Raw genomic sequence first — 19,847 nt, forward strand, 5'->3', positions numbered from 1 at the left:
GACCCCACACTGGACAAGATCTGAATGAAAATGCTTTGCTTTTCCAAATCAGGTTAATGAGGAAACTGGTACATTTCCTTTGCAGGGCTGAGGCTAGCCCACGGTGGGATGCATCCTGCCACAGCTACGTACTGGGGTCTCCAGGCAGGGTGAGCAGCTCCTGCCCTGTGCACTGCCTGCAGCGCTGCCTTTTGCTGGCCACGGGGTGCTCTGGGGTGCCAGGGGCAGGCAGGAGTCCTAGCAGAAGGGTACACAAAGCTCAGCAAAGCCTGCAGCGCATGGACATTCTTGTGTCTGTGCATGTGTGTGGAAGGGGAAGGAGTGGGGAAACAGGAAAAAAGCCAATATATTTCATTTTTCTGTTTTATAAATGGAAAGCAAAAAATGCATTGCTAGAAGCGTTACTAAAAATCAAGTGTTTTCAAAACATTTGAAATAGGCGTGGAGACCAATTATTGCTCTGTTCTCATCTAATCCACCAAGAAATCACACCCAGATGTCCCAGCATCTCTCTGCAGACCCTGTCTCCACATGTGCCTTCTCCTCCCTCTCTCTCCCCAGCCACCCCTCACTGTGACCACTGCCCCCTGGCTGTCCCTACGTCTGCACCCAAGCCCCCACTTTCCCCTTGCCTAGAGCCTTCCTGCACCTTCCCCAGCCCCGGATACCAGCACCACCCTAACTGCCCCACAGGAAGGATGAACTTTTCCTGATAGAGTATTTGCAAAGCTCTGCTGCCTTCATTAAACTCAACACTTGGTTAAGGCAGCGCTGGTGTTCCCATGGCAGGTCCTTGGTATTGGGCTTGGACACGTGCCAGCGCCGCTGCCTCTCCGGCTAGACCCAGAGCCTGCGTGCTGCAGCGGGGCATGGTTTTCACGGGATCAGCACCAGGGTTGCTTTTCAATGGGGTTTGGTGATGGCCAGCCTGGATTTCTGCTTTGTTTCAAGTACATTGCAAGCCCAGGGAGGTAGCTCAGGCCTTATGATACATTTCCTAGATGCAGGAACGTCCCTGGCTCCAGCTGTGATGCTCTGGGACAACAGACACACATGCAACCTCACTTAAGGATCCTAAATCACCCCAATAAACCCAAAATCCAGCCCTGATGCACAGCAGCACATGTACCAACAGAGAGACGCAGAAACAAATTTGCAAAGCCTCACCGGCACAAAACCCACTAATGAGCACCAAACCCATTTCCAGCACCAAACCAAACCCACACCCTGGCTATGGATTGGTTATCGCTGCCGTGCAGGCACGCCTGTCTGTCTGCAGGTTTCTCTGACTCTCAGGAATTTACTGCAGCCACAACATTAGGATCAGGAATTCAACCTGACAGCTGGATCCATGCAGGGAAAGAGGCTTTCTTTGCACAGCAGGCTCTGGTCCTCTGCACTGGCCATGCTGCATTTGTGGAGCACTCAGAGCCAACCCCGGTGTGAGCGGAGGGTGCCCGGGGCCACAGCCAGACACGTGCCCATGCTTGTACCCGTGGCCTCTTGCAACTACACGCAACCGCTTGTGCCTCATGGCAGCCTGTCCCCGTGAGCAACGCCAGCCCTGGCTGCCCTGCCTGCATCTGTCTACTTTTGAATCACTCCCACAGGTCCTGGGCTTAACAAAGATGAGCAAGAGGGCACCAGGCAGCACCAAGAGCCCCTGCCACCTCCTGTCCTTGAGCCTGAAGCTGTTGGGCAGAGCACTGATGCCTGAGCATCAGTGCCCCTCAGCTCCCCTACTCTTGTCAGCAGATGGTCTAGGAGTGAGACTTTCCCGTGCAGGCAGGGAAGAGGGTGTGGGCAGGGAGCTTTTGATAGAACATGCCTGCAAAGCTAGGGATCCAGCAGACAGTTTGTTTCTTGCTGTGTCATTTCAGCGCACACACACAGAGGGAAAAGGGAAAAAAAAAAGGCAAAATAGGCAGGAAGATTTGGCAAGCTGGTGAGGGTCTGGCTTTGCTGAGTGTGGAGAAAGAGCTGTTTGTTTCTGAGGGAGAGGAGGGTAAAGCAGACTGGCTGCCACACACGTGCCCAGTGAGGATGGGCTCCAGCATCCATGGCTGGCAGCACACAAGCTGCCAACTCGGGCACCAACAGGAGCCATTTGGGGGAAAAAAAGCTCATTTCCTTAAAAGTTAGGAAGGTTTTAAACCCTTGAGGTGGAACATGAAGTCTCCTCTCTGAAGTCCTCACTAACTTAATCACATTTAAAACACTCAGTGTTTAACATTTCAGAGGAAGAAGCAGAAAGAGGCTCTGTCCTGTGGTGCCATGAGTGCTGGGGACTTTTTGACAGCCTGCGTCCCCCTGCCAGCACACAGCACACCCTGCTTCTCCCGCATGGCCGGTAGACACCAGGAATAGCTGCAGAGGCATTAAGATCTGTGCTTGCTACTGAGCTGCTAAGAGCACTGGGTGTTGATTAAATTTTCATACCTCCCTGACAGGATATTTTTTATGTGTTGTGTTTTAATTTAAAACACACAAGAAGGGACTCCTTTTCCCTTTGCAAACACTCCAGGTTGAGAGCCTGACATCATCCCAGGGCACAGAGGACTAAAAAGACAAGTGGTCTTCCCCTTTCACCATCGCTCCCATCTCCTCCATTGCCCAGCCTCTCTCCCTCCTCCTCTTCTTTCTCTCCTCAGACACCAGCTCAAGCTAGCACCACTCCTTTCTGGGAGACACCTTTACCCATAACACTCCCAGTTTTACCAGTCACAGTACCCAAAGGAGCAGCAGGGCAGGCTCAGCCCCCGACTGTGGGGACCACTGCTGTACTGAGCTCCTCCACTGCTCTGCTCATCACCGTGGTGTTAGGGCAGGTGCTATTTTTGAGGAGGGGGGATTTTTGCACCACTAGCCCTCTCTGCAGAGTTCTTATGACCCTCAGCATGTGACCAGCACCAGTGAAGATCTCGTCTTCAGAGCAGGGACCCCAGGGGACAGACACTGATATGCAAAGGAGCTGCAGCAGCTCCTGGAAGCACCGAGGCTCAGGGAGGTTTCCTGGCTCAGCTCCAGATCCAAGCAAACCTCAGCAACGAAGAGTAAACTCCTCTCTAGCCAAGCCATTAATTTCGCTGGCCCCTCGCTGCCCCACATAAAGGCAGACACTGCCCTCGCTCTCCAAAAGGGAAGAGAAGAAACGCACCCAGATCTGAATTCTGCTCAGGCCCCGCTCACACTGTTCACACACAGGTGCTTCAGGGAGAGCAGCTGAGTGCTGAGCATCCCAAGGAATGATCGTGACACCCCAGGAATTTATGCCAACAAGTGATGAGCAATCTTGTACACACACCCATGGAAAAATAACTGCTTTGCAACAATTCCGCCTCTGAGTCCCTCCAAGGCCACTCAACTAGTGCAACTGGGGACGTGGCAGGGAGCAGGACAGCCAAGCCTTGCAGCTCTCTCTGAGCCACATGCTCGCATGGCCAGTGATTTAACACACCTCCCTTTCTAAGTGCCTCATACAAGGGCTGCCTGAACAGTCCCCATTTCATAAACCATGGATGTTTCATCACATTTGAAAACCAGGCTTCAGCAAATCTCAGGTTTAGTGCCCCACAGTCCAAACCAGCCCAAACCAACTTTTGAAAACCCAGTCCCATGATCAGCAGCACAAAACACCAACATGTGCACATGGCGAGATTCATCTCAGGCCTTTTGGCCCCTGCATTCAGAGGAGATCTCAAACATGGTGGCGGCGCTGTGCTCCAGCACTGCTGCGGGGTGGCCTCTCCCTGCACCTTCCTGGCCGTGGCACCTTGGGCATGCTGGAAGCACATGGGGTGGTTGAGTCATGCTTGATGCAAACCCCCTTCCTTGCAGCAGCTCACATTTTGCTGCCTTTCTTGCAGTCTCTGCCACTGAGCTCCGCACACACAGCTCACGCTTCACACCTAACCAGCACGTTTACAACTGCCTGGCTGTTCGCAGGCAGCTGTTCAGCTTTGCACAGGGCTACAAGACCTGCACAGCCCATCCCTCCCGAGGCTACAGCACACAGATCTGCCCACAACCACTGCATTTCGGTAGGTATTTTGGAAGCTGTCAAGGACTTGATTCTTTTTCCCCAGTAAACGCTCTCCTCCTGCTGCAAAAGCACCCAGAAGGCTCCCAGCACTCAGCCCTGGCATCTCCTAGGGTTCCCCGTACTTTTTACCCTCCTGCTTCCCTATAGTCCTAATCCCTTGCGCCACAAGAGGTTTTTGGGGTTTATAGCAAGCAATTGTGGCCAGCTAGCTCCTGTTAGCCCTTTCTGTGCATTTTTAATTAGCAGCATGAATGCTCTTCCAGTGCTGCTTTAACGTGCATGCTTAAGGAGCAAACTTTTTACTCATCATGGCTAATAGCTGTGGACCTGGGCAAAGTCAAGCTGGCACTTTGCATGCCCTGGCTATGGATTGGTTATCGCTGCCGTGCAGGCACGCCTGTCTGTCTGCAGGTTTCTCTGACTCTCAGGAATTTACTGCAGCCACAACATTAGGATCAGGAATTCAACCTGACAGCTGGATCCATGCAGGGAAAGAGGCTTTCTTTGCACAGCAGGCTCTGGTCCTCTGCACTGGCCATGCTGCATTTGTGGAGCACTCAGAGCCAACCCCGGTGTGAGCGGAGGGTGCCCGGGGCCACAGCCAGACACGTGCCCATGCTTGTACCCATGGCCTCTTGCAACTACACGCAACCGCTTGTGCCTCATGGCAGCCTGTCCCCGTGAGCAACGCCAGCCCTGGCTGCCCTGCCTGCATCTGTCCACTTTCGCATCACTCCCGCAGCTATAAACAGCAGCTTTGTCTGTGCGCTTGTGCTTTCATTTGTCCTGGACTAACCAACTCCCAGCTCAGGGCTGCCGTTCCCATGCTGCATGGCTCCAGCAGCTCCGGTGAGCACAGAGCAATGCTCTGGGCAAGGGACCCAGCTGGGACAGGCAGGGCTGACCCCTCTCCCTGCAGAGCCCACCAGGCCAGCCCACAGCCCCAGCACGTGCTTGCCACGGGTGTTTTTCTTCCCATCTCAGCTCCCGGCAGCGTGGGGGGAAGAAGAGAGTGGCAGCTCCTGGCAAGCCAGGCTCCTCCTCGCTACCTGCAAGCACAGTGGCTGAACGCTTCCAAATGGGAAAGCAAATAAACAGTCTCAGGGAATAAATACAGCCTCTCGTGTCAGCGTTTCGAGAGAAACCGCAATTTTAAACTCCTTTCCTGTTTGCTCTCCAGGACCCGGGGAGCCAGGCTGAGAATCTGAAGCTAGCCAGCACCAGTGGTGTGCCCAGCCAGCCCCGTGGCACACATCAGCCTTGCCACCCTCTCCCAGATCCCAGAATGACTGTTTTAATGACAAAACTGCAACCCAGCCCCTGTCCCATGCCAGCACGCCTGCAGAGGCAGAGAAGTAGGACAGTGACCCTCTTTGCCAGCACTGTTTTTCCCTCTGGTCTCTACAGAAATCAGGTTTGATCTCGAGCCAGCCCAGGGAAGGGGCATCTGCTCCAGAATAAGAAGAAAAGCAAAATGCTCCTTAGCCCCTCTTTTGGACTGCAGAGACAGCCAGAGAAGCCACAAAGCTGAAACTCCCCTCTAAAAGAAATTAAATTTCTTCAGGCTCCCAGGGACAGGAGTTGGAAAACTGTAACACACCACAGTTTGTGGCTGCTTTTTTTTTTTTTTAACTGATACTTAGCAAGGCAGCATTTCACACAAGCAAGGCTGATGAAAACAATGCAAAAGGCAAGCACACCTATGAAATAACACACGTGGAAAGTATCAAGGGGCCAATTAGCTTTTCGTGATGTTATCTACAAATTCTGGAAGCCATGCTTCTAGGCCAGTAAAATTGTGGAAAAATGGATCTTAAAATCACAATCCAGTTACACATGGGAATTCTATGGTAAGCAATTTCCTTGAGAGGTTGCTAAAGTGGTTCTCCTGTGATCTCTTCTGCAAGGCTGCAGCATTAACCTGCAAGGGCGCAGCCTCCCATCTCTTTTCTCCAGTGGTAAAGCAGAGAGTCCCCCACCAATCCACCAAACCTGGGCCGTGCCCTAGACAGGGTCCAAGCTGGTTATCAGTGGAAGCCTGCTCTAGTTTGCTGCTCCAAGTGATGAAGGTGATGGCAGAACATCCCAGTGGTTTTCAACCCCTGCCCTCCAGCATCCCCGAGGGACTGCATCCCCAAAGCATAAGCCTCATTTTTCTATTTAAAAAAAAGGCAGGAGCCCACTTTTCTGCCTCTAAGCATCAAAAAGACTGAGCACCCTTAGCCTTTACAGCCTAGCAATACTCTGTGAGACAGTCCCTGTCCCCAGGGAGGCCGGGAGGCGCAGCCCTACAGTCCTGGCAACAGGGCCCATCCCTCACTGCCTCCCAAAGTGAATCAGCAGCGTTTTACTACCAAGGGCCCAATCCTCATTCAATTAAAAGCCAAGGAAGGTCCCTAATCTTTTCCATTATAGGTAAGTAATAGCTGGCTCTTTGCAGAGGAGCGGGAAAGGGAGGCACCTTATGGTCCCAGCCGTCGGGGACACCATGACAGAGTGTGTCTGCCTGGCATTGCAACTGGTGCTGGGAAGATTATTTGGATACCAGGGCTGCGGCTCTGCCAAGTGTCCCAGAGAGCCCTTAATTTAGAAGCTATGGTGGTAAACAGGGGATGCCACAGGGTAGGTCCTGAAGCACATGGTTTTCAGCACTCCCAGCAGCATCTCCCATCCTTACCCTCCAGGAAGATCCAGATGGTGTCTCAGCAAATCCCAGACACCGAATTGACCAGCTCTGGCCTTCCCAGTAAGGACATCTCAAACAGCAGGAGACCAGACTTTCTCATGAGCTGCCAGTACAAACCCTTGAGGTCTATCAGAGCATAAATTGCCCATCCATGTAGCCATCACTGGCTTCTCACACACTGCAACCAGGGCTCTAGCACGGGGAGTGCTGCTGCTAATTGCTGCAGGTACCAAAGAACAGGGGGAAGGGGACATGAGGAGTGACGATGGAAGCAGCCCCTGGTTTTTGCAGAGAGCCAGTCATTAACACAAGAAACGAGATGCAGGACAGGTTGCTGGCACCAGACACAGGCAGCACTGGGCATGCACGGGCTGCCATACAGTGGTGTGAGCAGGCAGCAGCTGCCCAGCCACGCTAAAGGCCAGGGAACCACACCACCAGACAGGAAAAATCACCTTTCCTGCTATATTCAGTTATGTCTGGGTAATAGGCGCTGTAGTTAAGTCTCTAATCCCATTGATACAGTCAAGAAATGGGACTTTTTTCTGTCTGAACACGCAGGGTTTCAACCCTGCTTAATTCCCCCACCAAAGCATTAAGATCAAGACACCACCATCTCCTTTAGGAAGAGGAAAACCAAATCCTCATGGCAAGGTCAAGCCCTTGCTATGAACTCTCCCCTTTCCACTCCCAGTCCAACTATCTGCACACACCATCCTGCACCCTAGAAGGACTCTGGGGTGGATCAAGCTGGAGGGGGACCCCAACCCTGGCAGCATGGTGCCTTTGCCTACGGTTAAAAAAAACAGTCTTTCTGCTCATGATGAGGTAACTACCAAAGCCATCCAATTTGCCTCTACAATGCCACTCTGCAAATCTTCAGGCATTATGGGAACTAGGGTATAAAACCAGTCCTGGTGCAATGACACCAAAATTGATGCTGGAATTAGACTGGAAACAGAACTGGCATGGTTGCTTTTGGCCCATAAACTAAAGCATATGTATACGGCCAATCACCCAGAAAGATATTGCACTTTGTGATCACCTGTAGCTTGTTTTCCTGCTTCCAGCTTTGCCCTCATGTGGCTCCCTGGGCACTCCAAGGGCTTGGGCATCAGCAACCTCAAGCCAGCGCAAACCACAGGAACCCAACCCAGTCATTCCCCTGCTCCATCAATGCCAATAGATGTTTGCAGCAGGAACACCAAAGGTTTCAGCTTCCTATCAGACACCAAAATGCAGCCCCTGCACTGGGGAAGGGGCCTGAGCCAATCTCCAGGGCTTCCCAAGGCCGCTGGAGGGATGCAGGCACATCCACCAGCTGGTCTGCAGGGAGAGCGGATGTGTGGTGCTCAGAAACTGCATCCACTCTTGCAGAGGTGTCCCAGGGAGCACAGGAGGAGGAGAAGGGAAGGAAGGCTATCTCCCCCACTCCAGGGACAGCCCTCACGCAGGAGGCTTGCTGCAGCCTGTGCTCACATGGTTTTGCTCTCTGAAACAGGTCACACAGCCAACCCAGAGATGGGAGCTAAACCCCTTAGAGCTCCCTTTGCTCTACATGTAACACATGCCTCTCTGTTCCCCAACTCCTGTCCAAAATAGGATGCACTGACCCCATCCCCACCACGAAGGAACTCAGCATCTCACAGGTTTCCAGGATGCAAAAATATCATCCCTGGCTCCCCATCCCCATGCCCAGCTGCCCAAAGAGACCCCAGAGCAACACTACTCACATTGTACAGGACTGTGGTCCACCCTTCCATGGTGATGCACTGGAAGACGGTCAGCACAGCAAAGAGGATGTTGTCAAACTGTGTGATCCCATCGTTGGGACCAATCCACTCCCGGCATTCATAGCCTGGGGGGCAACCCTGCACCCCGCATGGATGGGGGGGGTCCAGCTCCTCTAGTTCACCTGCGAGCACACAGCAGAGAGCCAAAGGAGGCAGAGGTAAGAGAGAGGCAGGGGACAGGCAAGGGGAAGGGCCTGAACACAGATGAGCTTGAGACAGAGCAGGGAACCCCCCCTGGAACTAGCCCTGGCTGTACGCAAACTGTTCCCGTAAGAAATTGGGATATCCTGAATGCAACTGGGTGATGCCTTGTGTGCATGAAGCAAAATGCAGGATCTTCTCAGCCCTGGGCTTCCCACGATAGCTATATGCACTTGCCCCAGCTGTTTTCCACCTGTGGAATGCAGTGCAGGTACAGAGCCCTTCTCCCCACCTGAATTGTTTGTATAGCAGGCGCGGTGCAGCTTCCCACTGTAAAACTCCAGGCCGATGATGGCAAACATGAGGATAGCGAAAAAGAGCAGCAAGCCAATCTGGAGGAGAGGCACCATGGCCTTCATGATGGATTTCAGCACAATCTGCAGGCCTAGGAGGGGAAAGAAAGAGCACAGTTCAGCATGGTGATGTGAACCCCCTGCCTGGGGCACATCCATCCCACCTCTGGCAAGAGGAGGACAGTGAGCAGAGAGGATGGACAGTCATCATCTGGGCAGATGCAGGAGGCCAGCACAGCCTGGAGGATCCCTTTGGGCAGCTGAGGACCACGGAGGAAAGCACCATCCCCAAAGCAGGGAGGGCCAGGCTGCAGAGCAAGGCTCCAGGAGGGCTGGTTTCTGGATCTGGTCCCCTCTTTGATGTCTTGCCTGTCCTTGTCCCACCAAGTCCAGGTGGCCCATGCAACTCTGTTCCCCACACTGCCTCCAGCACACCACCCAGTTAGTGCCCAGGGTAAGAGGGACAGGAGGACCAGCAGTGGCAGCAGCCTGGTTTCTTTATTTATCCCTGTGGCAGCAGATGAAATCTTACAAAACCCCAAAATCTCCCCTGAGTAAACCTCAGTCTTGAAAGGAATCCACCCACTGCTTTCTGGCCAGGGAAGTTGAGCCACCGGCAGGCCCCAGTGAGCCACTGAGCCCAACCTTGTGCCAGCACAGGGTGGGCTGGGTGAGGGGAAATGTCATCCAGGGACACCAAATGCTGCCATCCTAGAGTATCATCCCCTGGGGGTTGCCCAAGGGGTGGCTGGGAAGATGGCACATACAATCCCCACTCCATGGGGAGGTTTGTCCCCCTCTTCCCTGATTGTGTTCTACATCTCTGAGGCAGCACGAGGACTCCTCTTGCTCTAAAGGACATCAGGGACAGATGCAGACACCCCGGGAGCAGGACCAGGAGCATCCAACTTACTGGGAATGCCAGAGACAAGCTTCAGAGGCCTGAGCACGCGCACGGCCCGCAGCGTCCGCAGGTCCACGTGGGTGTTGAAGTGTGTCCCAGCGGTGGCGAGGATACTGTGGGCAGAGAGCAGAGTTACCCTGGGCAGAGCTCTCGGCCACCCCACTGCCAAGAGCCATGGTCCACGTTCCCTGTGGGGAAAGTCACAAGGAGGACCATATCCCTAGGCAGGTACAGAGAGTCAACACCTCGTAGAAGTCCACAAGCCAGCAAGTCCATTTGATGCTGGTATCAAAGCTCATGGGCCACTATGGTCAGCCAAAGCCACCCAAAGGCCACCCAGCCCTGGCAGCCCCCCACTGATGTCCCCACATGCCAGGATGGCTGGGAACAGCCCCACACCACAGCGCTGGCCACCACCCTGGCTGCATGGTCACACTTTGGGGTCTCAATGTTGCTGACACAGTGTTCATCACGGTTGTGCGTGTTTAACCTCCCTTCCACGGAGCTGGTACGTGGACCAGAGGTGGTGCCCCAGAGGTGGGGGTTACTCCCCGGATGGTCACCCATGCTCCCCTGGCAATCAGCTGCTCTGTTTTTTTCCCACACATGAAGCTTCCTTGAAGCCCCACCTCTGGGATTGCCGAGAAGGAGCCGAGAACCTCACACACATTCAAAAATCTATAGTAATGAAAGTTTGATGACCTTGGAAGGCAACCGGCAGGCACAGGGAGGACTCCAGGGGTTTTCTTTTAAAACACAAAGATTTTTTTCAAGCCCATCTCTGAAAACAAACTGGGGCAGAGAGGAGCTGGTGCACACCAAGTCCAGCAGTGGATACTCTAGGCCCCTCTACTTGCTAGGGGGACGGCGATGGTGCAGCTCAGGGATGCTGGCAGAGCCGCAGGAGTACAGACCACGGTGCTGGAGCTTGTGGGCTCCTGTCCCATCTGGGCTCAGTCCCCAGGCACTGGGCGTGGAGAAGGAGGAGGGAGGGCTGCAGTGGAGGAGCTGGGGAAGGGAGAGGAGGAGATGGGGAGGAGAGGAGGACAGAGGGAGGCAGCAACCTCAGGCTTGTTTGCAGCAGTCCAAAGACTGAGGGAAATTGGGTCATTGTTCCACTAATTCATCTAATTACAGGCCAGAGCAGCTCTCTGGTGTGCTAAGCAATTAGCACTCTTTCTCTCCCCCTCTCCCCAAGGTATGGCAGGTACCAACCTGCCCCTCCATAAAGGCGGCTGGGTTTCCTAGGATACCCTGACAGCAGAAATGCTCTCACATCAGCAAACCAGGTTATTTCAACTACTTTTCCTGGCCTCCTTTTCCTCTTTGCCCCAGTGCAAGTGGTCAGCTGCAAAGCCTGGCCTCAGCAGCAATTGGGACGCATCACTCACAAAATCCCATGTATCAGGCTGTGTATCCCCAATATATATGGGGATCTTTTACGCCTTGATGGCACTTTCCCCTTACCCCGTCCCCCCTGCTACCCCCAGGGCTGATGGGAAAGCAGAAAAGGGACTTAATTAAGTCAGAAGCACCCAGAGGCTGGGTAGAGCTGCATTGCTAAATGGGTTATAAGATCAAAATCAATAAATATGATAAACACATAGCCACTTGGTAGCACATGGGAGAGAGAAGAGCACAGGCGCTTTTATCTCTTTCATGCAACCTGCCAGCGAGAGCTAAGCAACCCAGCACTCCCCAAAACACCGGCGTAGAGGACATGCTGCGCCCTATGCCTCACTGGAGACCCCAAGACCCCTCCTCCAGCTTTTGCTCCTCACGTCCCAGTGCTTGCTGTTCAACCAGCCTCCCAAAGGGATGGGGTGTTTGCAGCCCCTGCACTAACTCCAGCAGGGACTCAGCATCTCCAGGAGGCCAGGGATGTTCCTTGGCTGGACACAGGTTCTGGTCCTTCACCTAAGGGCTCAACAATGCAAGCCCAGCACTGTGAAAAGCCCAACTGGAAAGCTCCTGGCAGCGGAGTTGCATCGACAGCACTCTCCTACCACCACAGAGCAGCACAAGCCACGGTCCTAGACAGGCGGGTGGAGTTACAGAGGTGAAGCCATCACCGGTCCCAACCCCACTGCACATCCCCTCCCTCCCTGGGGCAGGACCATCACCAGCTGCCCATCACGGCGGAAGGGAGCAGAGCGCCCTGGCTGCAAAGTCCTCCGCTAACCCAGATTTGTTTGAAGGGCTCAGGAGCTGTCACACCGAGCCTTCAGGCAAGGTTCAGGCGATTTCAGGGCAGTACTTCCAGGTGCTCTAAATTAGCTGCTAAGAATGGGACTCCTCTGTGGCTAGGTGACATGCTCCTGTCCTCACTGGGGGACAAGGGACATCACGAGCTCTTTCAGAAGGAGGTTTGGACAGATCACCAGAGTGAGGCAGTTGCACCACAGATGTGCCTCCTGGCTGACAACAAAGATGACCCACCGCTATGGAATAGGTGTGTATGCATCCTTTTGCGGGCACAGCTGTGGCTCCTGCTGAGGGAGGATGCACCAGGAGCACATGCTGCTGGAGCTGCTCCTGCCAAACTCATCCATCCCAGAGCCCCTGATGCACCCCAGAGCCTCCAAGCAGGGTCTGAGCAGCCCTGGGCCATTTTTAGGCAGGTTGAGGATGCTGGAAAAAGCTAAGCAAACTTCCAGGCATATGAGCCTGACTTCTGTCTGCTTTTCCCAAGTCATTCCGTGGCTTTAAGTAGCAGACATCACCTCTCCCTGAGAGCCAGACTTCGCTTGTATGCACAGACGCCACCACCACCACATTACCACACCTTCCTGCTTTGGACTTTAGCATCTCACCTGTTAATTATCTATTAATCCTCTAAGCATGCCTTTTTTTTTCATTTGCAGAGAGCCACCCATATCATCCAGCAAGACCTATTCCTGACTTATTTACTGACATACATGAAGGTTTCTTACAGCTACTCAGGATGTACGGCACAGAGATGGGACTGAGGCTGTGACAGACCTTTGTGCTGATACAGGGTGGCAGCTCCAGTAACTGCAGAACAATTTAAACCCTTTTTGAACACTTACACTATCCACGTCTGACGTGCTAATAATTATTCTTTATTTTTAGGCAAGGACCCAAACTAAAATTACATCTCACCATCCAAGTTATTTGAAAAAGCTGCCAGATTGGGCTATAAAAATCCCAATGATCTCATGCTTTTCATCATATGTACTGGAGAAAAAAAGAAGAAAAAAAAAGTGAAGGCGTTTTTATAGGTCACCCAGGCAAAGGGGTTAGTTTTACTTCTTCAGAGGAAAGGGGGAAGAGAGACTTCAAGGTGGAGAAAAGAGCAGAGAAGAGCTATTGGAAGAATGCAAATGAGAGAGGAGGCAGGATGGGAAATATATGTTAATCCCCCGAAGTATAATTGAATAGTGAGCAATCACTAGCAGACAAAAACATGCTTTTGGAGAAAAAAAACACGCAGTGCTTAGTGTTTGCAACCAGGATGATTATTTTATTTTATTTATTTACAGGCTCCAGAGGAAAGGGCAAGCTCCTGCTGGGCCCACCGCACCTGCAGGCTTTGGGGCTGGCTGCTGGCAGAGCGATGCTCAGCCCTCAGGCACCACTCCAGCTCAGAGCAGCTGAGCAAAGCACACGACCTGCACCTATGGATTTCTTTTCCCAGGGGGGGAAGAAAAAAAAATATCCAAAAAACAAACTACCACAAAACCCCCACATATTTAAAATGACTCTGCTCTTTGGGACTTAGCAGAATAAACCACAAGCAATGTTCAGTGACCCTGCCCCCACACAAAGCCCTTTTACTAGCACAGAACCAGCACCAAACTGGAGCACTATCACACACTAACACAGAGCACCCACCATGCCTCCGTTGCCTGTGCCAGGGGCTGTGCATCGCACCTGCTCCTGTCCCCCTCATCCCATCAAGAGTAGCACCAGCAGCTCTGGAGCCTCAGCCTTTGGGGACAGCACATACAGCTTGAGGCATGCTGCAAAGGGCTTCTCACCAGGGATCACAAGCCAAGGCTGAACCACTAAATGATCAGCTCAACCCTCAATTTATCCTTCCCACCCCAAACTGAACTTCCCTTGACCATTTCCATCAGGGACCACTGCAGAGGCACATGCAGACAAGGCGTCCCAGCAAAGGGCAGCTCCAGAGTGTGCTGAATGGAGGGAGGGTTCAGCTGAGACAAGACTAATCTCAACTCAAAATCTGGAGCAGGGAGGGTGCTGGCTGGCTGGCTGATGTGCAAATTAATATTTATAATTAAGTAGAAGGGGCCCTGGAGGCTTGCACTTCCACCTGACTCTATGAGGGAGACTACTTCATAATTAACACACTGGTCAAATGGCTCATGGAAAGTAAATTACCTGATGAATTTACCCCATTCTTGCCCTTTTCTTCTAGTGAATCAATCCCTTCCCTCGCTGCAGAGAGCATCACAAGTAGCGAGATGTACTCAGGCTCTTGAGCCCAAACCCTGCTCTAGGCAGGGCCAGCTGGATTGGGTCGTCCACCCTGAGGATGCCCCAGCAGAGCACAGTGGTCCTGCTTTGGAGATGCCAAAGGATAGGGACACCAGGTCTAAATCCTGCCCTCAGCATAGGTCAGAGCAACCTCAAAGCCTCCACCATCTTCACTTTCTCTTTCTAGGTTTCGAGGCCATGACACAAGTAGATTGCACTGCTGCAAAGCTGCTGGTCCCATCTTTCATGGCAGCTTTGAGAGCCCTGAACTGGGCACCGATGATTCCCTGCAAGGTGTGATGAGGGTGAGTGACAAAACCTGTCTTTACCAGCCTTCAGTCAGGGGAACAAAATGATCCCCCGATGCCACCTCTTCCTAGAGATGCCGCTAGAATTTGGGAGCATCCCCTCTGCACCCTGAGAACTAGCTGCAAACCCTGCACCTTCCTCCCTGAGAGTAATCTGCCTCTCAGGAGATACAGGATTTGGCAGGGGGAGGGGATGTTGGTGTAACTAACTGCACAAATGGGTCCTGGTGGAAACCTAAGTCATTGCCAGGAGACTGGAGAGCTTGGCCCACAAAGAAAGATACAGCATAGGCAATGGCGTACCACGGCAGGAGCTGTCTGAACTCATGTGAAAGGAGAGGTCTGAAAACCCCAGGGTTATTCATTCAAGCCTGGCTGATTACCACCTCCCCAAATGAGGATGTGGTGGAAAATAATCCCTTTCCCCTTCCCTCAAGCCAGGCTTTTACCCCACACCTTCTCTCCCAGAGGAAAGTCCACAGAAGTGTGAAGAAATGGCACATAGGAAGGTTGCATTTTGGCCCAAGGCTTTAATCCCCATGGGAAGAGGAGGGCCTCACCCCAGCCTGGGAGAGCTCTGCAAGGGTGTTGGGGCTTGGAGAGGTGCCTGGGAGGGGAGGCAATGCCCTCAGGAACCAGCAGCGGCATAGGAGGGACTGATTCACCCAGCAGCGGGAAGAGGAGCTGCGAAGGCCTGGGTGAAGCACATGAACAGCAGGCGGGCTGGATCCTGCACTGAGGTAAGGCGGGATGCCTGCCTCCCCCAGAGCCAGGGGTCTGCCTGCCCGGGAGTCCCTCCAGGTCCCACCACCACCCATTCCCTGCGGCACGAAGCCTTCTCCCTCATCACCCACCCCATCCTCTCACCAGGCCAGGGAAACAGCACTGGCCTTTGTACAAGGTGCCAATGTCAGGCACATCCCGTCGCCATGGCATATGGCACATGAATCATTCACAAAGCTGTGGAATTAATTATTCATCCAAACGCAAGACCAAACACTTTAACTAATTGTCCTGGAAGGGAAGAGCTGGGAAAAGGGTGGGAGATGGGACAGACATCAGGCTGGAGACCAGCACCATTCATGAGAGGAAAAGAAGGGAAGAAGGGAAAAAAAAAAGTCTTGTCTGATGTGATCAAAGCATTGCTCTGCTTTCGGACTTACTGGTTTATCCTACAGGATAACACTTCTCGCAACAACTCCATCAAAATAATCAAGTTGGGATGCTGCCCTTGTGCTCTGATTTAACACTTGTTCTCCAAGGTTCATTGCCCACTTGCCCAGGCTTTCTTGCTCGGAGGTGCATTGTACTCCCTTGGTTAGAAAAACACAGATGTCAGCGGTGGGGAAAGAGTCTGTTCCAAGTCTGGGTGTGCCCATGTACATGTGTGTCCTCTCACACATGCATGGAGTGCTAGGCACACTGCTGGGCACCAGCACCACAAACCATGAGGGGATGCAGCATACGAACATTCATGCACAGAGCTGCTGCCAATGTCTGTTCAAGGACCCCTGCGCTCCATCTCTGGACCTCCAAGATCAAAAAAGACCACCTAAGGCACGCAGAACTTGGGTTGCACAAGTGCACTAAATATCAGAGGGCAAAGCATCCTCTCCTCTCCTTAGGGGAGCTCAGGGTAGTTGTGAAAAGGCCACCAGGCACTTTCCAGGACAGTCATTCCAAAATCCAGGCGGCACCACAATGAGCAACAAGCAAACCTGCCCTCCTCATTCCCATGCTCGCGTTGCAACCCCACAGCACAGAGGGAAGTAGCCTCCTAGGAACCATGATTTCCTGCTTCATCTGAGCCACAGCAAAAAAATAGGGATATGGGTATGCACAGGATTTCACTGGGAGGTCAGATGGAGAAGCCAGGCTCATGACTGCCACTTGACTTTGCAGGGGGAGGACTCTTTTTCAGGCCAGCTGTCTGGGCTTGGAGATCTGGGCTTTCCTCTGCTGGCACAGACTTGTGCCCGTCCGGTCAGCTCTGGGTTTGCTAAGGACATTGCAGGAACCACTGGCAATCATTCATTCCTTCCTTCCCTTGGCCACGCTCCACCCCACAAAATCCCTTAATGAAAACCACAGTGCCTAAGGGCTTCACAAAAGGCATCCAGGTGTAGGGGCTGTTATTAAAGCCTCCGAAAAACCCTGACACCAGCTCTTCCTTTTAGTAAGCCCAGTGTATTTACGCTGGTTTTACAGTGGCTGCTCCCCTGGTTCCTGAGCAGCTCAACTTCACAGGGCCTTTTGATTTCCATTTTGATTTTTTTCTCATTGTTAGAAGTGTTCCCCCACCCCTTCACCTCTCACATAACATGTTATTGTATTACTGCTGCAACTGCTATAAAAAAAGCCAACACAGTGCTATGATGCTCAGGCATTGGAGTGTGTGAAGCACACACCCACCTGGATATTTGCAGAGGGAGTTTAACCCTTCTTTTTCCACGAGCACCTTCAAATATGACATAGGATAATGCATGGTGGTATAGGGTCCTCGTTCCCTACTTGTTACACTAATGGCACCCAGGGAGCTGATGTTACAGTTTCTGATGGCTGAAGTGCCTTCAACCTCAACCTCTCAGGACCACCAATTAAGAGGTTGCCAAGCTGCCACTGCCATTTCTGACCATTTATGAGCAGTTTTCCCCTTTTTTGATCAAGGACATGCTGCTTCGAGCAGGTCACAAGTCTAGCTTCAGCACCCAGCCAGCTCTGGTCAATGCACGGGCAAGGTGAACATTTCCAAGCCCCAGGGGAAACACAGACATCCTCCTCCCTGGCTCTGTCTCAGAACAAGGGAAGGTATTTTATGCACATTTTCTGATAAAAATATTTTTAGCTGGGGGAGAACAGACCGTTTTTTTCAGGCAGCAATGATGATTTGGAAACCACAGGTTATAAACAGAGCTGGTTTACAAATGTGACTATTAGTTCCCCAGTGGAAGCTTTAGCATCAGGGAGTTTTAGGTGGGTGTCAATTTCCACCAAAATGAAAAAAATCTGGATTTATTGACACAAGAAGCAAACACCAATTGAACCCAAGTCAGTGTCATCCATTCCTGTACAGGGTCGCAGGAGGCTGCTCATGGCAGTAGCACCTCTTTAGGATAATTTACACCAGGGAGAACATGCTCAGGATATCCCACTGCTCATGGAAAACCTAACGCGGTGTCTGGGGCCATGATGCCACTTGCATTAAACACCTCTCCCATCAGATATGTCGCAAAAAATAAGTCCAGAAAAGAAGAGTAATACCCGGTGTCACTTTTGGAGACAAGGGCCAGCAAGCATGATGCTGGTCTCTCTGGGCCCATCGGGGATGGATCCTGGGGTGGGTCCTGCTCACATGGATATCCTCTCTGGTCCATCATCATGGGGTGCATCAGCATCCCAAACCAGTCAGCACATCCCGAGGCAAGCGCTACCCTACACCTCTGATGCTCACAACATCCTCTCCACCACAGACACTCCCTCTTGCTAAGTTGCAAAATATTCCAATGACCATTAATTCTCCCAGGCTCAATAGTCTGTGTCCAGACACTCACATGTTAATCAAGCATAAAGTTTTAGTCCGCAAAGATGAGCCTGAATCCGTCGGTCACCTGCATACATCCTCCATGCAGTCTTCACCACCCGCCTTATGCAACTGACACAGCATGAACCGCCAAGTGCAAACCCTCTCCCACAAGCTGTTTGCAAGTCATTTGCCAGCCAAGGATTATTTGCTGGAAAAATTTGCCAATAATTCAGCAGATCAAACAGGCGAGAGTTTCTTGCAAAGGAGGCGCAACCATGGTGCCAAAGAACAGCAGCTCTGTCAACACAGCATGGCAAAAGCACGACCTGAACAGCACGGAGGAGCCCACGACCTGGTCCAGCTGATCCTCCAGTGACCTGATCCTCCCCAAAACTGGTCTAGGATGAAAATCTGTGGGTTGCCTCCACCGTCCACCATACAACAGAATTCACCCTGAAAGCCTGGTGAGCCTATGCCAGTAGGCACCAGCACTACTAGGGCAAAGCTGGCACATAACCAGGCATTTCTTAGAGAGGATTTCATCCTGCTGGAGCAAGGTGCAACGGCAGTGATGGCAATGAAAGAGACCCCAGAGGGCTACACCCCATAACCAGCAGTGTTGGGGGGACTCAGGCATCTCCTGTCAGGGTGGCTGGTATGGCATTAACAGTCCTTCACGGACAGTTGATTCCCTGGCACGGGGCCCGGCATGGCACCGAGAGAGCTGGCGAGGCTTTTGCAAGTGAGTAATTGCTGAATGCTGACTCAGCACCGGTTCAGTTACAGTCAGCTCACCCAGAGCCATGGGGAGGGCAGGGAGAAGTCTGCAGCAAACCCCTCCTCCCAGCCCAGTCCTTCCCTTGGCCCAGGCCCCAAAGGATGCCCAGGCCAGGAGACAGCCAATGGGCACTTCCCAGCCACCTGGCCACTCTCTGCACACTCAGCCCAGCACCACAGTTGCGCAGTGAGGCCAAGACATTGCCTCCTTGTTTCTACCAGGGATGACACGTCCCACATTGTCCCCAAAGATGTGACCACCTTTGTCCAGCCCAGGAGCTGTGCCCAGCCGCTCTCCCACCTGGCCATGGAGCTTTCCCTGAGAGTCACTTTGCAGATGCAGAAGAGCCAGCAGCATCCTGTGCGATGGCTGCACCACCTGCAGGCAGCCTGTTTGCTGCCCACCACGAAGCAACACCCCACCACCAGCACACCGAGACACCCTGCCTTCACAGGCAGACATAGTCCCACTCCCCAGGGAGGCCATCCAGGTCCACGTTGGCTCAAGAGAGTCAAAGAGTTCCTGGTCATGTAATCCTCAAGCCTTGTTTCAAGCACAGGCCCAATTCACACCTCTCCAACCATGGACAAGCAGCACCCATCACCACATCCCTGGCAACACCAGGCTCCTCCAAACACCCAAACAGGTGTCATGTCCCACATGGTGCCACCACCCTACAAGCCAAGAGACAGGACTGTGCAGCAAGCAACTCAACAGAGACCCCAGGTATCTCACCCGGCTCCTGTGCCCCAGTTTCCCAGCTGGCTCTGCAGCTACTCTACACCCAGCAGAGTTCATGAAGTGCTTGGAGATTCACAGATACCATCTGTTCATATGCATCAAATCAGCTCTTCT

At 52.7% G+C, this 19,847-nt stretch overlaps 1 protein-coding gene across 1 annotated transcript in view; it reads right to left on the minus strand.

Moving 5' to 3' along the window:
• Positions 1–19,847, minus strand: part of CACNA1E (calcium voltage-gated channel subunit alpha1 E) — a 113,717-nt gene that overhangs the window by 66,608 nt on the left and 27,262 nt on the right. The window contains exons 5-7 of the mRNA XM_074906927.1: positions 9,929–10,032; positions 8,955–9,107; positions 8,462–8,643 (exon numbers count right to left, since the gene is read on the minus strand). Of these exons, the coding sequence (XP_074763028.1) occupies positions 8,462–8,643; positions 8,955–9,107; positions 9,929–10,032 (439 nt within the window). The remainder of the gene's footprint in view (positions 1–8,461; positions 8,644–8,954; positions 9,108–9,928; positions 10,033–19,847) is intronic.

The sequence above is a fragment of the Athene noctua genome, chromosome 5 (genome assembly GCF_965140245.1).
Source record: "Athene noctua chromosome 5, bAthNoc1.hap1.1, whole genome shotgun sequence".
Lineage (NCBI taxonomy): Eukaryota > Metazoa > Chordata > Aves > Strigiformes > Strigidae > Athene > Athene noctua.